This window comes from Periplaneta americana, chromosome 4 (assembly GCF_040183065.1).
Source record: "Periplaneta americana isolate PAMFEO1 chromosome 4, P.americana_PAMFEO1_priV1, whole genome shotgun sequence".
NCBI lineage: Eukaryota > Metazoa > Arthropoda > Insecta > Blattodea > Blattidae > Periplaneta > Periplaneta americana.
Genome location: NC_091120.1, coordinates 35,281,088 through 35,298,789, shown reverse-complemented (window position 1 = coordinate 35,298,789; position 17,702 = coordinate 35,281,088). Strand labels below are relative to the sequence as shown.

Sequence of the window (17,702 nt, the reverse complement as noted above, 5' to 3'; positions counted from 1 at the left end):
ACATATATTTATAATAATAGGTTTGTTCCAGAAAACAATTCAGAACGGGTTCCGAACTAATACCGAACTTCTTTCGACGCATATTTTGTGTCTCAGAACTAGTTCGGGATTTTACGTTGTTGGAATGCTTCTCGAACTCTTCTTTCACGGCCTTTGAAATTTCTTCTCATATTAAAATTACATTTATTTTCCAAATTTAATTCGTCATGAAATACATCCAAATCACTCATGATGGACTATTTTTTTCTTTTTATTTTAACCTACCTAGTCTCGAAGCATTTTAACCATAACCTCAGATTAAACCATCTGCGCATGCGTCAACAGTTCAGAATTCCCAGTTCCTGCTCGTAATCGAGAACCAATTTCATTTGTTCCGAACGAGTTCTAAAGCATGTTGGAAAAGGTAATTGGGAATTCAATATCGGTTCGGTGGAAGGCACTTTGAGCTACTGCGCATGACCAGGCAGTTCAGAATTAATTATGAACCGTGCTGGAAAAAAAAAACGTATTAAGCTGATTATTCTTGGCGTTTGTACGAGGGGGATCCAGGAAATAACGACCGTTCGCGCATACCCGGCGCGCAGCTGAATCCCCTTCCTTGTTTGATGGTCAACTGGCTTCCTTAACATGTGTTCTCATAATGTTGTGAGTACTGGTTGCAACAAGTCGCCATTGTGCATTTTGTGTTACTTCAAAATGAACGACGTGATTGATAATCCCGCCGACTGTGAGGTGAGGAGTGTGATTCGATTTTTGAATGCCCGACATTTGAAACCTGCGGAAATTTACCGGCAATTGAAAGAAGTGTATGGTGATACTGTAATGAATGAAAGAAATGTGAGAAAATGGTGCGAAATGTTCAATAATGGGCGAACAAATGTCCACGATGAAACTCGACCCGGACGCCCATCACTCATCACAGAAGACCTGAAGACTAAAGTGAACGACAGAATCTTGCAAGACAGGCGCACATCACTCGACGAATTGCATATTGCCTTTCCTGACATTTCTCGTTGTTTACTTGGTGAAATTGTGTCGCAACATCTTGGCTACCACAAAATCTGTGCCCGCCTGCACACTGCTGCTTCAACTCGAGATTTGCTGGATCAATTCGGTTGGGAAATCTTTGATCATCCGCCCTATAGTCCAGACCTTGCTCCTAGCGATTTTCACCTTTTCACTAAGCTGAAAGACTTTCTGGGTGGTACGCGTTTTGGAAGTGATGAAGAGTTGAAGAAGACAGTGAACACCTGGCTTAATGAACTGACGGAAGAGGAGTATAACACGGGAATTCTAAAGCTAGTGAACAGATACGACAAATGTTTAAATGTAGGTGGTGATTATGTAGAGAAGTAAAGGAAGCTTCAGTTATGTAACAGACTTTGCTTTTTCAAATAAATATTTGTTTTTTTAATTATTACAACAAAACGGTCGTTATTTCCTGGATCCCCCCTCGTATTTTGTTGCACAGTGATGAATTATTTTATGGCTCCAGGAGAATATCCGTCGATAGTTATATACAAATAAATAATGAATGCGTACATGTGTTGAACATTATTATAACATTAATACTACGTATGTACTCTCATTAAACGCTATACGTAGGCCTATATAACGATTATGTAAATTTATTTTTTCAAATACGAATGTCGTAGTTAGTTGAAACAGGCATAAATGCTTATTTCAATCCCATTTAAATCCTGTTAATTTTATTGTTGAGAGAGTGAATATGATTCCTAGTAGGCCCTATATCCATGAGCGATTGTATCTGTGATTTGTAAGCCACCCCTGCACAGCTGTTATACTCTGGATGTAACTGTGATAGGTTGCAGTAGTTGTTTTGTTGTTCGTGGGTGTACTGCTCTCCGCTGCTCCACTGGCCGGTTCTGGTTCAAGAGGTCTTCCTAGAGTTGAATGGAATATGCGTTACCGGTCCTACATGTTGGTTTGAATTTTTCCTATAGGGCCTATGTGTCAATATTCGATAAGAGAGGTGACTTGTAAAACTTTCAGTATTTCTGATTTTTCATTCAATAACGGCAGAGTTAGCTTTTAATAGAAAAAGAAAAATTTTCTGCGGACCTTTAGGAAAAGAACTAAGGAAGATACTACCGGTAGTGAAATTTTGTGTGTGTGATATTTTATGTGACAGAAGTATTGACATTGCGACGAAGACTGAGCACGAATCTTACTCATTCAGGAGTGGGCTAGCTTGTCTTACATTGTATTAACTTGTATTCACTTCAAACTTACTAGCAATAAAATAAATGAATGAATGAATGAATGAATGAATGAATGAATGAATGAATAAATAAATAAATAGATAAATAAATAAATAAATAAATAAATAAATAAATAAATAAATAAATAAGTAAATAACTAAATAAATAAGTGACTAAATAAATAAGTAAATAATTAAATAAGTGACTAAATAAATAAGTAAATAAGTAACTAAATAAATTAGTAACTAAATAAATATATAAGTAACTAAATAAATAAATAGATAGATAAATAAATAAATAAATAAATAAATAAATAAATAAATAAATAAGTAAATAACTAAATAAATAAGTGACTAAATAAATAAGTAAATAATTAAATAAGTGACTAAATAAATAAGTAAATAATTAAATAAGTGACTAAATAAATAAGTAAATAAGTAACTAAATAAATAAGTAACTAAATAAATAACTAAATAAATATATAAGTAACTAAATAAATAAATAAATAAGTAAATAAATAAGTAACTAAGTAAATAAAGAAGTAACTAAATAAATAAATAAATTCGTAACTAAATAAATAAATAAATAAATAAAAAACTAAATAAATAACTAAATAAATAAATAACTAAATAAATAAATAACTGAATAAATAACTAAATAAATAACTAAATAAATAAATAACTAAATAAATAACTAAATAAATAAATAACTAAATAAATAACTAACTAAATAAATAAATAAATAAATAAATAAATAAATAAATAACTGAATAAATAACTAAATAAATAAATAACTAAATAAATAAATAACTAAATAACTAAATAAATAAATAACTAAATAAATAAATAACTAAATAACTAAATAAATAAATAACTAAATAAATAACTAAATAAATAAATAAATAACTAACTAAATAAATAACTAAATAACTAACTAAATAAATAAATAAATAACTAAATAAATAACTAAATAAATAAATAACTAAATAAATAAATAACTAAATAAATAAATAACTAAATAAATAAATAACTAAATGAATAACTAAATGAATAACTAAATAAATAAATAACTAAATAAATAACTAAATAAATAAATAAATAACTAAATAAATAACTAAATAAATAAATAAATAAATAACTAAATAAATAACTAACTAAATAAATGAATAACTAAATAAATAATTAACTAAATAAATAAATAACTAAATAAATAACTAAATAAATAACTAAATAAATAACAAAATAAATAACTAAATAAATAACTAACTAAATAAATAAATAACTAAACAAATAAATAACTAAATAAATAAATAACTAATTAAATAAATAAATAACTAATAAATAAATAACTAATAAATAAATAAATAAAACTAGAAACGACTGGAAAAGTTTGAAATGTGGATATCTACGTAGGGGAATGTAGCGTGTGAAATGGACAGATGAAATAAGAAATGAAGCTTTGCTAGAACGAATGTATGACGAAAGAATAATACTGAAACTGATCAGGAAGAGAAAAAGAAATTGACTGATCCCTGGGTAAGAAGAAACTGCCTGTACTGAAAGGAATAGTGAACGAGAAAAATGTTCGAGGCAGAAGAAGTCGTCATATGATAATTATATGGACCGTATGCGGAGGAAAAGAGGAAGGTGCAAAAGAGGGAAGCCTGGAGAATGTTGGGTTTGCAATGAAGAACTTGCCATTGGGCAGAAAACTATGAATGAATGAATGAAAACAACACGTATAACCTGCCGTTCGTTTTAAAAATATCATTTCACTAGCAATAATTTCAGACTTGTCATATTTGCGTACGGTCCTGGCTTCGCTGCCATGGGTTAAGTCTTGCTAGTGGAAATTAATAAGAAATTATGTCTAGGCAGTGTGTGAACCTAGTGACTTCAAACGAATTGTAAGCGTTTGGAATCTAATTGTAGGTTAACAGCGGCACTTAAATCTTTGTGGAGTTCATTCGTCCGGTCTCTCCAATTGATGTAGGCTGACAGCAAGCGGATACTACCACACGCTGAGACATAGAACGGGGCTATAGTTGGATTTGAGCAGTGCAAAGCGACTCTGTTCGTAACTATGAATCTATGTAGCAAATGGTGTAGGCTACGTATTGTCACGCTAAATATTATTTTAAGCCCAAGGGAACGCAGTGGGTCTCCTCCTGTAGTGGACACATTGTTTATTCATGAGTTGTTTGTATTCAAATGTGAAATGAGTGTAGAACTGAGCGTGTGCACATTACGTCTATGGGAAATATGAGCAGTTTAGCTATTTACGAAAGGCATCAAGAATACAAGCGTTTTGATGGCTTCTGAGGGTGAAACAACGCAACAAAGAAGACAATGTGAGTATTAGAATATTATGATTGATCGTACTTATTGTTTCCTACATTCAGATTTTAATACTTTGAAAATCATCAGTACATTGCGAAATTTGTTGTTAAAAAAAAACTAATTTTTAAGTAACCAATATGTAACTGACTTAAAATGGACTGGTTATTGTAAAGTAATCTTTAAGAGAGAATATTATATTATTGACAGGCAAATAGGTATGTGCATTTATTGTATCTATGATAATTTCACTGATATTTACAAGAAGTTATTTGTGTATGTTGCTCGAGTTTGCATTGTTTCGGTCAATTTATGACTTGCACTTTAACACTGACGTAACTCTGCTGAAAGCGCCGTAAGACCACGCTAAATACAGAATTTCAGAGACAAATTCCAACTTTCTTTGAAGTTTGTCCTTGCGATTCTGAATTGAAAAATCGTCTGGATTTTTTTTTTTTGGGGGGGGATATTTGGAATGTTTTGTGTATTCTAGTTCTGCTGATAATGTTAACGAACTCGGTTAACGCATTGTCAATGGTTGTCAACCCATTAGAGACACACCGGGAATATTTGAACGTGTAAGATTTCCGATGAGGAAACTTGTTGATGTCTGCATTATCATGAACGCCGCTAATATATACATTTTTTTACTTGGTTATTTAACGACGCTATTTTAACTACTAGGTTATTTAGCGTCGATGGAATTGGTGATAGCGAGATAGTATTTGGCGAGATGAGGCCGAGGATTAACCATAGATTACCTGACATTCGCCTTACGGTTGGGGAAAAACTCGGAAAAACTCAACCATGTAATCTGCCCAAGCGGAGATCAAACCCGCGCCCGATCGCAACTCCGGATCGGCAAACAAGCGCCTCAGTCGACTGAACCACGCACGTGGCCGGTGGTCATATTGAGTACATGTTATAATGCTCTCTCCCTCCAGTGCACATCGGATGTTACGTTACCCCAGAGGATCTGTACTGACGAAACATAATTAAACCCTATATATTTAGAAAACGGATGGTTTGCGGTCCTCTTTTTATTAGGACTTTTTGCTTGATTGATTGTCCTCTACTCAGTGCTGCAGTTTGTACCTATAATTATGAAACACCCTGTATACAATATTTATGTAAATATTTCGTAATGTGATACTACATCAAAAACCAACTTTTATTTTGAAGTCGTGTGTATGCCAGAATTTCGCGAAGGGCGGCAAAGCTTTTATATGGAGGAATTTGTATAGCGGTACGCGCAAAGAAATAAAAAAAAAAGCCTATTGTTAATTAGGTCTCCTTTGCTCTACTTACTTCAAAAGCAAACATCCGCTGTCTGGCTAACGACATCATAAGGAGTTTACTTTGGAACCTGGCTTCATAAGGGCGGTTCTGGAGTACACAGTGCTACGCGGAATTTTGGACTTGAATTGAAGCAGATAATCTTTTAAAGTAGAACTCAGAGCAAAGTTTGGCTCCCATTTCCCTATTGTTCAGGAAAACTGTTCTTGTTCAATTTGTCATCAGCTGGCTGATTTATACATCAGTTATTAAAATAAGAAAGCGACGTTTTAAAATAATAATAATAATAATAATAATAATAATAATAATAATAATGATAATAATACGTATACAGGAACATCATTTTATTTTTACTAACATTTTTAATATTAACCTGGCTATACCTTTGGATTAATGGTTGCGACCCGGAAACACCTTTTGCTACCCCCTTCCACGACTGGAGTTCGGTGATACTGGCGTAAAATACAAACAAATAACTTTACTAGGTATAGGAGGGAAGAAAAGTAGTTCACCCATTTATGTAAACTAGGAAATATTTCGATTTTGAGTTTGATAATTTTCATTAGGTTTTGTTTAATCAAAATACAGTACAGTGTTAACAATAAGTGTTTTTACTCACGAACTGAGTTATCCATGCGAACGTATTCATTATGCAGTGTATATTAATTATACTGTCTACAGCACATTAGCGTACAATATAGAGAACAAAGTTAAAATGGAAAATAATCATAATACGAATATTTAAACACATTTTTGAAAATGGTGACCGTTCATTTCGATACAGGCTTCAGTTCTTTTGTGCATATTATCGCACTATAGACTATTGCATCTATTTCCAATTACCAGTTTCGTCTTTCATATTTAGTAACTCACGTTGAAATAATTCTGTACCTACTCTATAAAAGAGTACCTTACGTACTGTAAATTCAATCTTCACTTTTGCCCGACCCGCACAGATAAAATTACTCAGACATGCTATCTCCTATCCGTCCAAGTGGCTATGTCGCAGGGTCGTAGAAAGGGAGGAAATCACGTGATAGTTAATTACTTAACGAGGCCCTTTTATTTCAGTTATTTCAAACAGTTGCTTAATATTACGTAGACGTCCAATTAGTTCCTAACGGAAATTAATGTTTTCAGAAAAGAGCTAAGAAAGCCCAGCTACTAGTCTTTACAGTGGAGCGAGCAGAAGCAGATGAGGGAAATCGGGATGCGACATAGACAAACGGACGACAGTTTACCTGTGCGAAAATATGATTCAATATTGGAAGTCTTCGTCACTGGAAAACGCGAACATATTTCTGAAACGTGCTATAAGTTACTCACTAACTCAGTACTGCTTACTATATGCGGCCTTGGTTCTGTGTGAAGGACAGTTGGAACTTTGTTAGTAGACGGTGTGGGAATGAAGTACATTCAAAAACTCAGGTACAATAAAAATTGAAGTAAAAATAAAATGATGTCCCTGTATAAGTAAGTGTTCTGCCCATGGGCAGGTCTTGCACTCTAAACCCAGCATTCTCCAAACTTTCCTATTTTCTGCCTTCGTCTTAAGGTAGGCGCCCACTTACCGGAATTGATCCGTACGCCGCGTTCGGATTTTTATTCTTTGCATTATTTTAAATGGAGCATCGCTCATTTGGCGTATCGCCTCTGTCCGCATGACTGGATTCCGATCAGAATTCTTGCCAGAGAATGTCTAATTATCTAACCAGATAACTCCCAAAAGCTGTTCCAGAAATCTCATCTGCGATGCCTCTACTTTTAGTTCATTTCTTTTTATCAATACCAAACATTCAGTGTCATAAAGAAGAGCTGATTTGGTATAATATTTTGTGCGAGATCGTGCATATTTGCTTGGTTTCCGCACAAAACCAATCCGCGGAAAGTCTAAAATTCCACATTCAGTATTCCCAACCTAACACACATAACAATTTCCCTCTTCTTACCGCTTAAATGACATATTGATTTTACTGCTTTAGGCTTTTAACATATTATTTTTAGAGACGTTCAATATAGTAATAATTATAAATTGGAAACTTACCACTGCAATTTCACCTAAATTGCACTCTTAATTATTGTTTTTAAATATTTGCAAAAATTAAGTAAACTCTACAACTCCACTAAAGTTACTGGTGGTGGTGCTCCAGTGACTCTGAATAACTGCACAAATGTAACAATTAATTTCAATGTGCAGAATTAGATGTCAAAGATATTTTCAATTTCTAAACATCTCCTTGACCGGCAAAATTAAACTTGTCTATGTTATTACTGCAATATGTTATATAAATAATATTGTTAAAATATTAAAATGAAAAATAAATCATTACATAACCTTACCGTTTGTTTTAAGTTCGCATTTATAGACTGGGGGGAAAAAAAGACAGACGTATATCACGGTCTGCTGGAGTATAGTAAACACAGAAAAAATTTTAAAGCAACAATGTTGAAGATAGATATTTTTGTTTTGCGAATTTTCCGTCATTGAACAGAAACCAAGATGGAGATTTCATTGCAACTAATTAGAAATTCCTCTTTCAGGTATGTAATAAACGATCTTCGCACAAAATAATGTACGATACTCGAGCGTTATGTTTTCTTTCAATTCTCGGAAATTAAAAAAAGCTCAACTACGTTTCGCTTTTTCAAACTTTTCCTCGAACATGAAAACTTCAACATACCGCTCTTGTAACGCATATTACTATTGAAGGCGTAGTTTTTTTCCGGTTATCTATTCACAGAAATGTCTTTTAATAACTCAGTTTATTTTGTTTTATTTCTGTAATTATATGGTTGTGTACTTTTTGTCATTTGATATTAGATTTCCCAAATATGTGATTGAATTTGATAATTTTTGTATTATTTTCATGGACTATAGGATACAATGTAACTGGAAAACATAGAAATAAAAAGAAAAATAGCAGCAAATGTGACTGGACGAATTTTCATGTTATTCACGTGGCAACCTTGCCATGACAAATAAATGATCAAATCCTCAATTAAAAGAGCTTTACGCACAACTGAAAAACAGAGATTCTTAGAGACTAATCAGAATTATAAAATTGTATTCTATTCTTGGAATGTAGGAGATAATGCAAGGGACAACATTGAAACAGTGCAGTAATAAAATGCACACTAAAGTGCCCCTGAGGATGAACTTAAGGCATAAGCTAATACATACATCAGAGACACGCGTAAAAGATAGCTTTGTAGTGATTATACTTCATTAAATATTGTTACGTCATTAAGTGAGCAGATTGGTGCTTCTGACTTGAGGCATTCAAGGACTCAGAATTCTGTAAGTTATTTTAGTCGGATAGACTGGAGATAAGGTCCTACTTGGAAAAAAAGAGGAGAATGTCAGTACCAATAGGGAAATAGGAAGAGAAAAAATTTAAAACGCGTCCTTGCAAGGAAGTTTGGGACTGAGGAAAACTGAATATTTGAGCTCGAAGTCTTTTGGCCATTTATTCCACTTCGAGTTTCACTGTTCCACTGAAGAAACATTAGAGAATTTTTAAATGAAAAGCTGAAAACGGAGTAACCTAATAACTATCACATAGAAAAGCATGGCAGAACAGCAACAGGCCAGAAACGCCAAAAAATATTGAAAACCTGCACATTGAGCGGGACTACCGCAGTCCTCGCAAAAGGAGGGTTCCGAGCCCTTGCGCTGTGCGAGCGACACTCGAGTAAACTCGCCCCAAGTGCGGAAGGTAATATGCGAAAACCAAGGCTCCTATTTCGAAGTCTTTGATTTGTTTTGTCGGGATAAGCCCTGAAAGAAATGGGTCATGAACCTACATTCTCCTCCCTCCCGAAATTAAAGCCTTCGAAATAGGAGCTTTGGTTGAAGACGAGGATAGAGTAGAGAAGACGGTAAGAGTGTAAAAATTGGGAGAATTGAGAAGGGAAAGGAGAGAGGACAAGGTAAGAGAAGGAATGAGGGCGGCGAGAAAAGAATAAAGAATAATTTTTGGGGACACTGAACTTGATGGGGTGATTACTAGGGGGCGGATGTTGATGACCTAAAAATCTACCTAAAATGATCATTAAAATGCCCTTAAACTAATGGAAAAATGACATTAAATGAAAAGAAAATGACATTTAAATATTATTCACCGTACTCGCATCACAACTTCTTAAAAATTAGTCACCTTGTTTCAATGACTGTCCTGCAAATCTCGGAGAGAGGAGGCAACTTCCTGAAATTTAGCTAAGATAAAGGAAAAGAACATGCAACAAAATGAAGGTTTTAAGAGAAAACTATATATTTTAATAAGGGTTTACAATGTGTCTCAATTAGGGGTAGTCGATCAAAGCCTTGACTTAAACTAAGCTGTTGTCAAGCATTTTATATTACTTTTCCGTTGTGTGAAGTGAAGCCTTCAGTGGAATGAGGGATGGACTTTAGAGTCTGTTCCAAACTATAAAACTTAAACTTCACTGTTATTCACTTATTCAGTATGTAATTACTACTGACTTATTTGCTTATAAAATGATTTCCTAGATCTATCGGTAAAGAGGAAAGTAAAATGCATTCCAAATGATCTAAAACTTCTTCAGAGTATTAAAAATGACCAAAAATGCCGAAAAATATAAGAATGACCTCTTACTTAAAAACGTCAAAAAATGCGAAAAATGCAATATAAGAAATTATTTCTTTACGTTGATATTAACATAGAAAGGATTTCTATAGCCTATTAATAGGCATCGTCCTAATGTGAAAATTAAGAAGATGACTTTTCATCAACAACCACCCCCTAGTGATTACATTATTATTGTTCTGAGTTTCTTGCTCAGAATTAGAGCCAAGAGAAAGGTCAGCGTAATACAAGAGCAGCTGATGGGCTGATCCCAAGCCTGCTCAATATCAGCCATGCCAGATAACGTGTTGAAATGTCACACTATATTCTTATGGTTCTAATATTGTCGATTTGTATAACAAGCTATGCCACAATGTTAGTCAAGTTGTAGGCCTAATTCATTGGTTTTCAGATCCCGGATAGAACAAAATTGGTAGAACACATGTATAGCATAATTTATATATGTTCCGAAAATATTTGTATTCAACAAATGTGCTTAGGCCTATTCGAATCATGACGTCATAATGACGAACAATATACGATTAACTTTAAACGCTCTTTTCCGAAACCTACGTTTTCCAGTTATAAGAACACTTTTTAGAAACATTTAGTTATATTAGAGAAAAGTAAATTTTTACTGTAAATCATTAAAGGGTGCTATGCATAGACATTTCGCTAGCCCGCGCTACGAGCGTGCTAAACTAGCCGCGGCTATCGACTAATTGATTACTTGTACAGGATTCATATATCATATCATATCATATCATATCATATCATATCATATCATATCATATCATATCATATCATATCATATCATATCACGCCACGCCACGCCACGTCACATATCACATCACATATCAGTCACATATCACATATCACATCATATCATATCATATCATATCATATCATATCATATCATATCATATCATATCATATCATATCATATCATATCATATCATATCATATATCATATCATATCATATCATATCATATCATATCATATCATATCATATCATATCATATCATATCATATCGTATATCATATCATATATCATATCATATCATATCATATCATATCACATCATATATCATATCATATCATATCATATCATATCATATCATATCATGTCATGTCATGCCATATCATATCATATCATATCATATCATATCATATCATATCATATCATATCATATCATATCATATCATATCATATCATATATCATCATATATCATATCATATCATATCATATCATATCATATCATATCATATCATATCATATCATATCATGTCATATATCATATCATATTATATCATATCATACCATACCATATCATATATCATATCATATATCGTATCATATATCATATCATATCATATCATATCATATCATATATCATATCATATCATATCACATCATATATCATATCATATCATGTCATATATCATATCATATTATATCATATCATACCATACCATATCATATATCATATCATATATCATATCATATATCACATCACATCACATCACATCACATCACATCACATCACATCACATCACATCACATCACATCACATCATATCATATCATATATCGTATCATATATCGTATCATATCATATCATATCATATCATATCATATCATATCATATCATATCATATCATATCATATCATATCACATCATATATCATATCATATCATGTCATATATCATATCATATTATATCATATCATACCATACCATATCATATATCATATCATGTCATATATCATATCATATTATATCATATCATACCATACCATATCATATATCATATCATATCATATCATATCATATCATATCATATCATATCATATCATATATCATATCATATCATATCATATCATATCATATCATATCATATCATATCATATCGCTAACACTGGTTTATGAATACGAAAAACGTAAGTTCGCTGATCATCCACCGGAAGCCCGCGCTAAGAATGTCTATGAATAGGGCCCTAAGATTTCAAATATAAACTAAGACTTAATGTTTATAGAAAACGAAAAAAAAAATGCGATCAATGCATGTGCATGTAGTGTAATAATTAATTAATACTTACTTGCGTTACTATTTCTTTCAGGAGTAATTAAATGTGTTAGAACTTCCAGTACATAATTAGCATAGGTAATTATTATAACTTATGTAATTTCTGGAGTCGTTGATACGACGATCACGTTCTCGTTCAGGAAACCGCATAAATAATTGGTGAAAGAAATTCATACTATTTAAATGCTTAATAAGTGTAGGCTAATCTGAATTGAAGAATGACTTTTCAAATGGTGCTTAGTCAAAGAAGCTACTTTTTCAGGAAACGTGATTTTATATAAATGCAAATATCTTGAAGTTACTGAAAGGAGACTTTGACAGTTAAAACATTATGGAAAGTGAGCTTTATTGATAGAATTTAATTTTTGGAAATTGATATTGTGCTAGGTAATAATGCTGTTAAACATTTTAATATGTTCCAAAATATGCTAAGTCACTTGGCTTAACACGACTTATGTATGTTTATTTGAACATTTTGCATTACATGTAAAACTGAAAGTAAGCAATGTCTTAATAATAATCATTTTAATATCACATCACAAAGACTCAGTACAGTTTGGAACATTCATACCACTGAGTTAGCACACTTTGGAAAAAGCTGTGAGATTATAATGGGAATAACACGCAACATAACACCGTTTGGAAAGTTTCGAGTGTATTCCTGTACAGATGTATTGGAAATAATAACGTTAACCTATAAAATAAAATAAAATAAAATAAAATAAAATAAAATAAAATAAAATAAAATAAAATATAAAGTATAAAGTATAAAGTATAAAATATGAAATATGGAATATAAAATATAAAATAAAATAAATAACTTAGCATCGTTGCAAAATCACTCTTCAATTACTTTCATCAGTGTTTACGTTTCAAACATCTGTGTAAATACGCGCTAAATTGAAAAATGGTTTATGGAAAACGTTGCGTTTTTTATTTTTATAGAAGGAATGAGAATAATATAAAAAAGAACTACGGTATAGACTTCCTTTTAAAAAATAAGATTGACGTTTAAATGACCTCGAAAACATCCTCCAGATACAACATGAATATGGTAATGCACTTTGCTTTTTTTCCTCAAAGTTAATGAACTATTATATACAGGGTGTTTAAAAATACGGGACATAATTTCAGGTATGTATTTCCCACATGTAGACAATCAAAATAGTTCATTACAACATGTGTCCGGAAATGCTTTATTTCCGAGTTATGGCCTTCACAACACTGAAATTCACCGGAACGTTTTTCTTTCCGCAGGTCGTTGCCGTCAAAGGAGACATTAAGAGGGCATTCTGACAGTTCATTCCGAGGCGAAGGTTACATTCAGTGTTGTGTAGGCGTTACACTGTGCGACATGTATTCAAATCAAGAGCTGGCAGAGATACACTTCATGTACGGTAAGACGGACGGCAATGCTGCGCTGGCTCGTCGTTTGTACCAGGAGAGGTACCCACAGCGACAATGTCCAGATCGGAAGACATTTGTACGTCTCCATTACCGTCTGTGCGAGTATGGAAAATTTAACTCTCCTGGTTTGGGAAGGGGACGACCAAGATCTACAACTCCTGAAGTACAGGAGGAGATTCTGGAGGCTGTGAACATGACTCCTTCTATCAGCACACGAAGGGTAGCGTTGCAAGTCAATGTTCCTCATACGACTGTCTGGAGACTGTTGAAAGAGTGTCGATTGTATCCTTATCATTTGCAACGTGTACAGGCCCTGTCACCAGCAGATTACCCTGCACGAGTTAGGTTCTGTCAGTGGTTCTTGCAGCAGTGTGGTGTAAATCCGAACTTTCCTGCCTTAGTAGTATTTACAGATGAAGCACAGTTCACACGAGATGGCATGACAAATTTCCACAATCAGCATGTATGGGCGTATGAAAACCCACGTGCAACTGTTCCATCTCATCACCAGGTGCGGTTCTCCCTCAACATGTGGGCCGGTATCATTGGTGATCGAATAGTTGGACCCCATGTACTTGTAAACAGACTTACGGGGCAGGCATACACAAACTTCCTGGAAAACACCATACCTCATGTTTTAGAAGACACTCCACTGATCAATCGTCAACACATTCACTTCTTGCATGATGGCGCTCCTGCACACTTCAGTCGTACGGCTCGGTGGTACTTGGATCGAAGGTTTCCTGATCGATGGATAGGTAGAGGTGGCCCAATTGCTTGGCCTCCACGCTCACCTGATCTGAACCCTCTCGATTTCTACTTGTGGGGCCATTTAAAATCATTGGTTTATTCGTCTCCGGTGCCTGATTTGGAATCCCTTCGGAATCGAATTGTGGCATGTTCTGAGGACATACGCAATACTCCTGGAGTTTGGGATCGTGTTCGCAGGTCAATGAGACATCGATGTGAGGTCTGTATTCAAGCAGGAGGTGGACATTTTGAACGTCTTCTGTAATGACAAAGACCTGCGGAAAGAAAAACGTTCCGGTGAATTTCAATGTTGTGAAGGCCATAACTCGGAAATGAAGCATTTCCGGACACAAGTTGTAATGAACTATTTTGATTGTCTACACGTGGGAAATACATACCTGAAGTTATGCCCCGTATTTTTTAAACACCCTGTATAACATTTTTTTTCTAAAACACTTCGGTTTTTTTTTTTTTTTTTTAGATTTTTAGGATTAATAACTTAAATGGTCAACCCAGAATATTGTGGAATATAACCCATACACAAGTTTGCTCCTGAAAATCAGAAATCACAATCTTTTCGCCTTCGTTGCTACTTTTGCGTTTATATCTAACTGTGCCCTGTATAAAATGCAAAATGGGTCTTGAAGCAATTAGAAACATTCCTTTTAAGAGTTCGTAGAATTTTTCAAGGCTGCCATTAAAGTTTACCGACCGCGACGATTAGATGAGGAACTGATACGTCGGAAATGGAAAGCTTTCATTCATTCATTTGGCAGAATTATTTCAAGATGCAGTGTCAAAAATAGAAGAGTGGAGTACGTTTGTACCGATGTCTCGTCCTTTTAAACGTCGCGTCGTATTTGAAGTTGAGACTTCCTCCATCAAGAACGAGAGCATTTTATTCATAGAACTATGTACCAATACGATTGCCCTAGTAAGTTACAATTTTTTTTTTCATATCAGACACTATGACACTTATAGGTAACGACTGTGTTCATACTTGAACTTTTACTTTCTCGTTGTATGACGTAATTTGGGAAACTATAGCAGGACCATGGTAGGCTATATGATGACGTTTTCTGCGACCTATATTCTGCTTATCATACAGAGGGAAGTTAGATTGAGTGAGGATAACAAATAACGTTAACGTTGTTATATTGATTTCTATTAAGCAGTTATACGGTAGTAAATAGCACACCTCCAATCCATTTTGTTTTTTTTATTTCATTATTTAACGACGCTGTATCAACTATTGGGTTATTTAGCGTTGTTAGAATTGGTGATAACGAAATGGTATTTGGCGAGATGAGGCCGATGATTCGCTATAGATTACCTGACATTCGCCTTACGGTTGGGGAAAACCTCGGGAAAAATACAATGAGGTAGTCAGTCTAAGCGGAAATTGAACCCAAGCCCGAGCCCAATTTCCGGATCAGCACTTGTACGTTGTCGTTCCAAGCTAGAGGGTGGAGTACGCTCTTAGGTCTTTTATGTTTGTCTAATGTAGGATTGTAATTTCCTAGTGAAGAAATTAGTGGATTGTTGCTGCTGTACGACTTGGTGTACGTGCAGAATGCTTGATTTGAAATATACTCTTTAATTGTCCAAATTTCTAGTTCTTTATGAATTAATCTAACAGGAGTTACTCTAGGAAGTCCTGTAATGAATCTTAAAATTTTTTTTTGGAAAACCTGTCTTACGCACTTTAGCTTTTATTTATTTTCTCAAATATTTATTGAGACCATAGGTCTATTGTATTGTTAAGGTAGTCTTAAATTCTTGCTGCTTTGTAATAAGTCTGACGTTTCACCTCAGCTTTCAAAATGCTGTCGCTTTGAACTTGTATTTTTTTAGTTGGTTATTTAACGACGCTGTATCAACTACGAGATTGTTTAGCGTCGATGGGATTGGTGATAGCAGGATGGTATTTGGCGAGATGAGGCCTAGAATTCGCCATAAATTACCTAGCCTTACGGTTGGGGAAAACCTCGGAAGAAACCCAACCAGGTAATCAGTCCAAACGGGAATCGAACCCACGCCCGAGTGCAACTCCGGATCGGCAGGCAAACGATTCAGCCGATTGTGCTACGCCGGTAGCCTCACTTGTATTCATAAATTTTTAAAACGTATCACTTGTTCTATAATTTTCCCTTCTAGTTCCACTTTATATTTTAGAGTTTCCTTGCTAGATGTCAAGGTTTTTATTTATTTTTTTGTTACTCAAATTTTCATGTTATATTTCTGACAGCTCAGCACAGATCATTGAAACAATCTTTGCACATTATCTTCATCACTTGCAGTGAGAACTGCATCGTCAGCGTAACAAATTGTGTTAATTTCTTTGTTGAGAATGTTATAACCCTTCTTACGTCTTACGTCTAACCCGTAACTACCCAGGTCCGGTCTCATGGACCTCGTGATTTCTTGTCATGTGCAAATATAGCCACTTTTAAAGCAATTTTGCTTGTCGAGCTGCGTAATCATTCAGCATTAGAAATAACATTAATTGCTAGTTGGTGCGCTCGAGTGATCGCGTGTAGATTTTCAAGTACGTCTCCCAGATCTGACGCGGATGTTAATGTAATAGAGAAGCTATTCGAGCTGAAAACGTTAACTTCAAACCATCGACGGTTAATTCAATGATACATCAGGGACAAACTGTCAGCAGTGGTTGTCGTCATTTAACGTTAGCAATAGATTTTTATACTATCTAGATCACCAACTTCGCATCGGGAAGTAGAACTGCAGCCGCCATCTTTAAAGCGGACAAGAATCTGTGTTGGCTCCATAGATTTCTGTTGTACTTTCTTGCCACGCTTTACAAATGGCGGAACAGCTAAATTACGCCCTTAAAAAGTCCGAGATGACCAGTTAGCGACGACATAGGTTGGAAATCTGTTGCTTTACATTGGTACCTTTTGTCCCAAGAAAGGAAGGAGCAGTTCTTCATGTACAATACCTGCAAATCACATTACACCTTCCCTTGAAACGCTCCAATGAAGATTACAGGATCGAAG

At 34.3% G+C, this 17,702-nt stretch overlaps 1 protein-coding gene across 1 annotated transcript in view; it reads left to right on the top strand.

Moving 5' to 3' along the window:
* Nucleotides 1-4,428: 4,428 nt before the first annotated feature.
* The window catches only part of LOC138697697 (aquaporin AQPAe.a-like), a 178,792-nt gene continuing 165,518 nt past the window's right edge, over nt 4,429-17,702 (top strand). Inside the window, exon 1 of the mRNA XM_069823167.1 lies at nt 4,429-4,572. Coding sequence (XP_069679268.1) covers nt 4,533-4,572 — 40 coding nt within the window. The 5' untranslated portion in view covers nt 4,429-4,532. The remainder of the gene's footprint in view (nt 4,573-17,702) is intronic.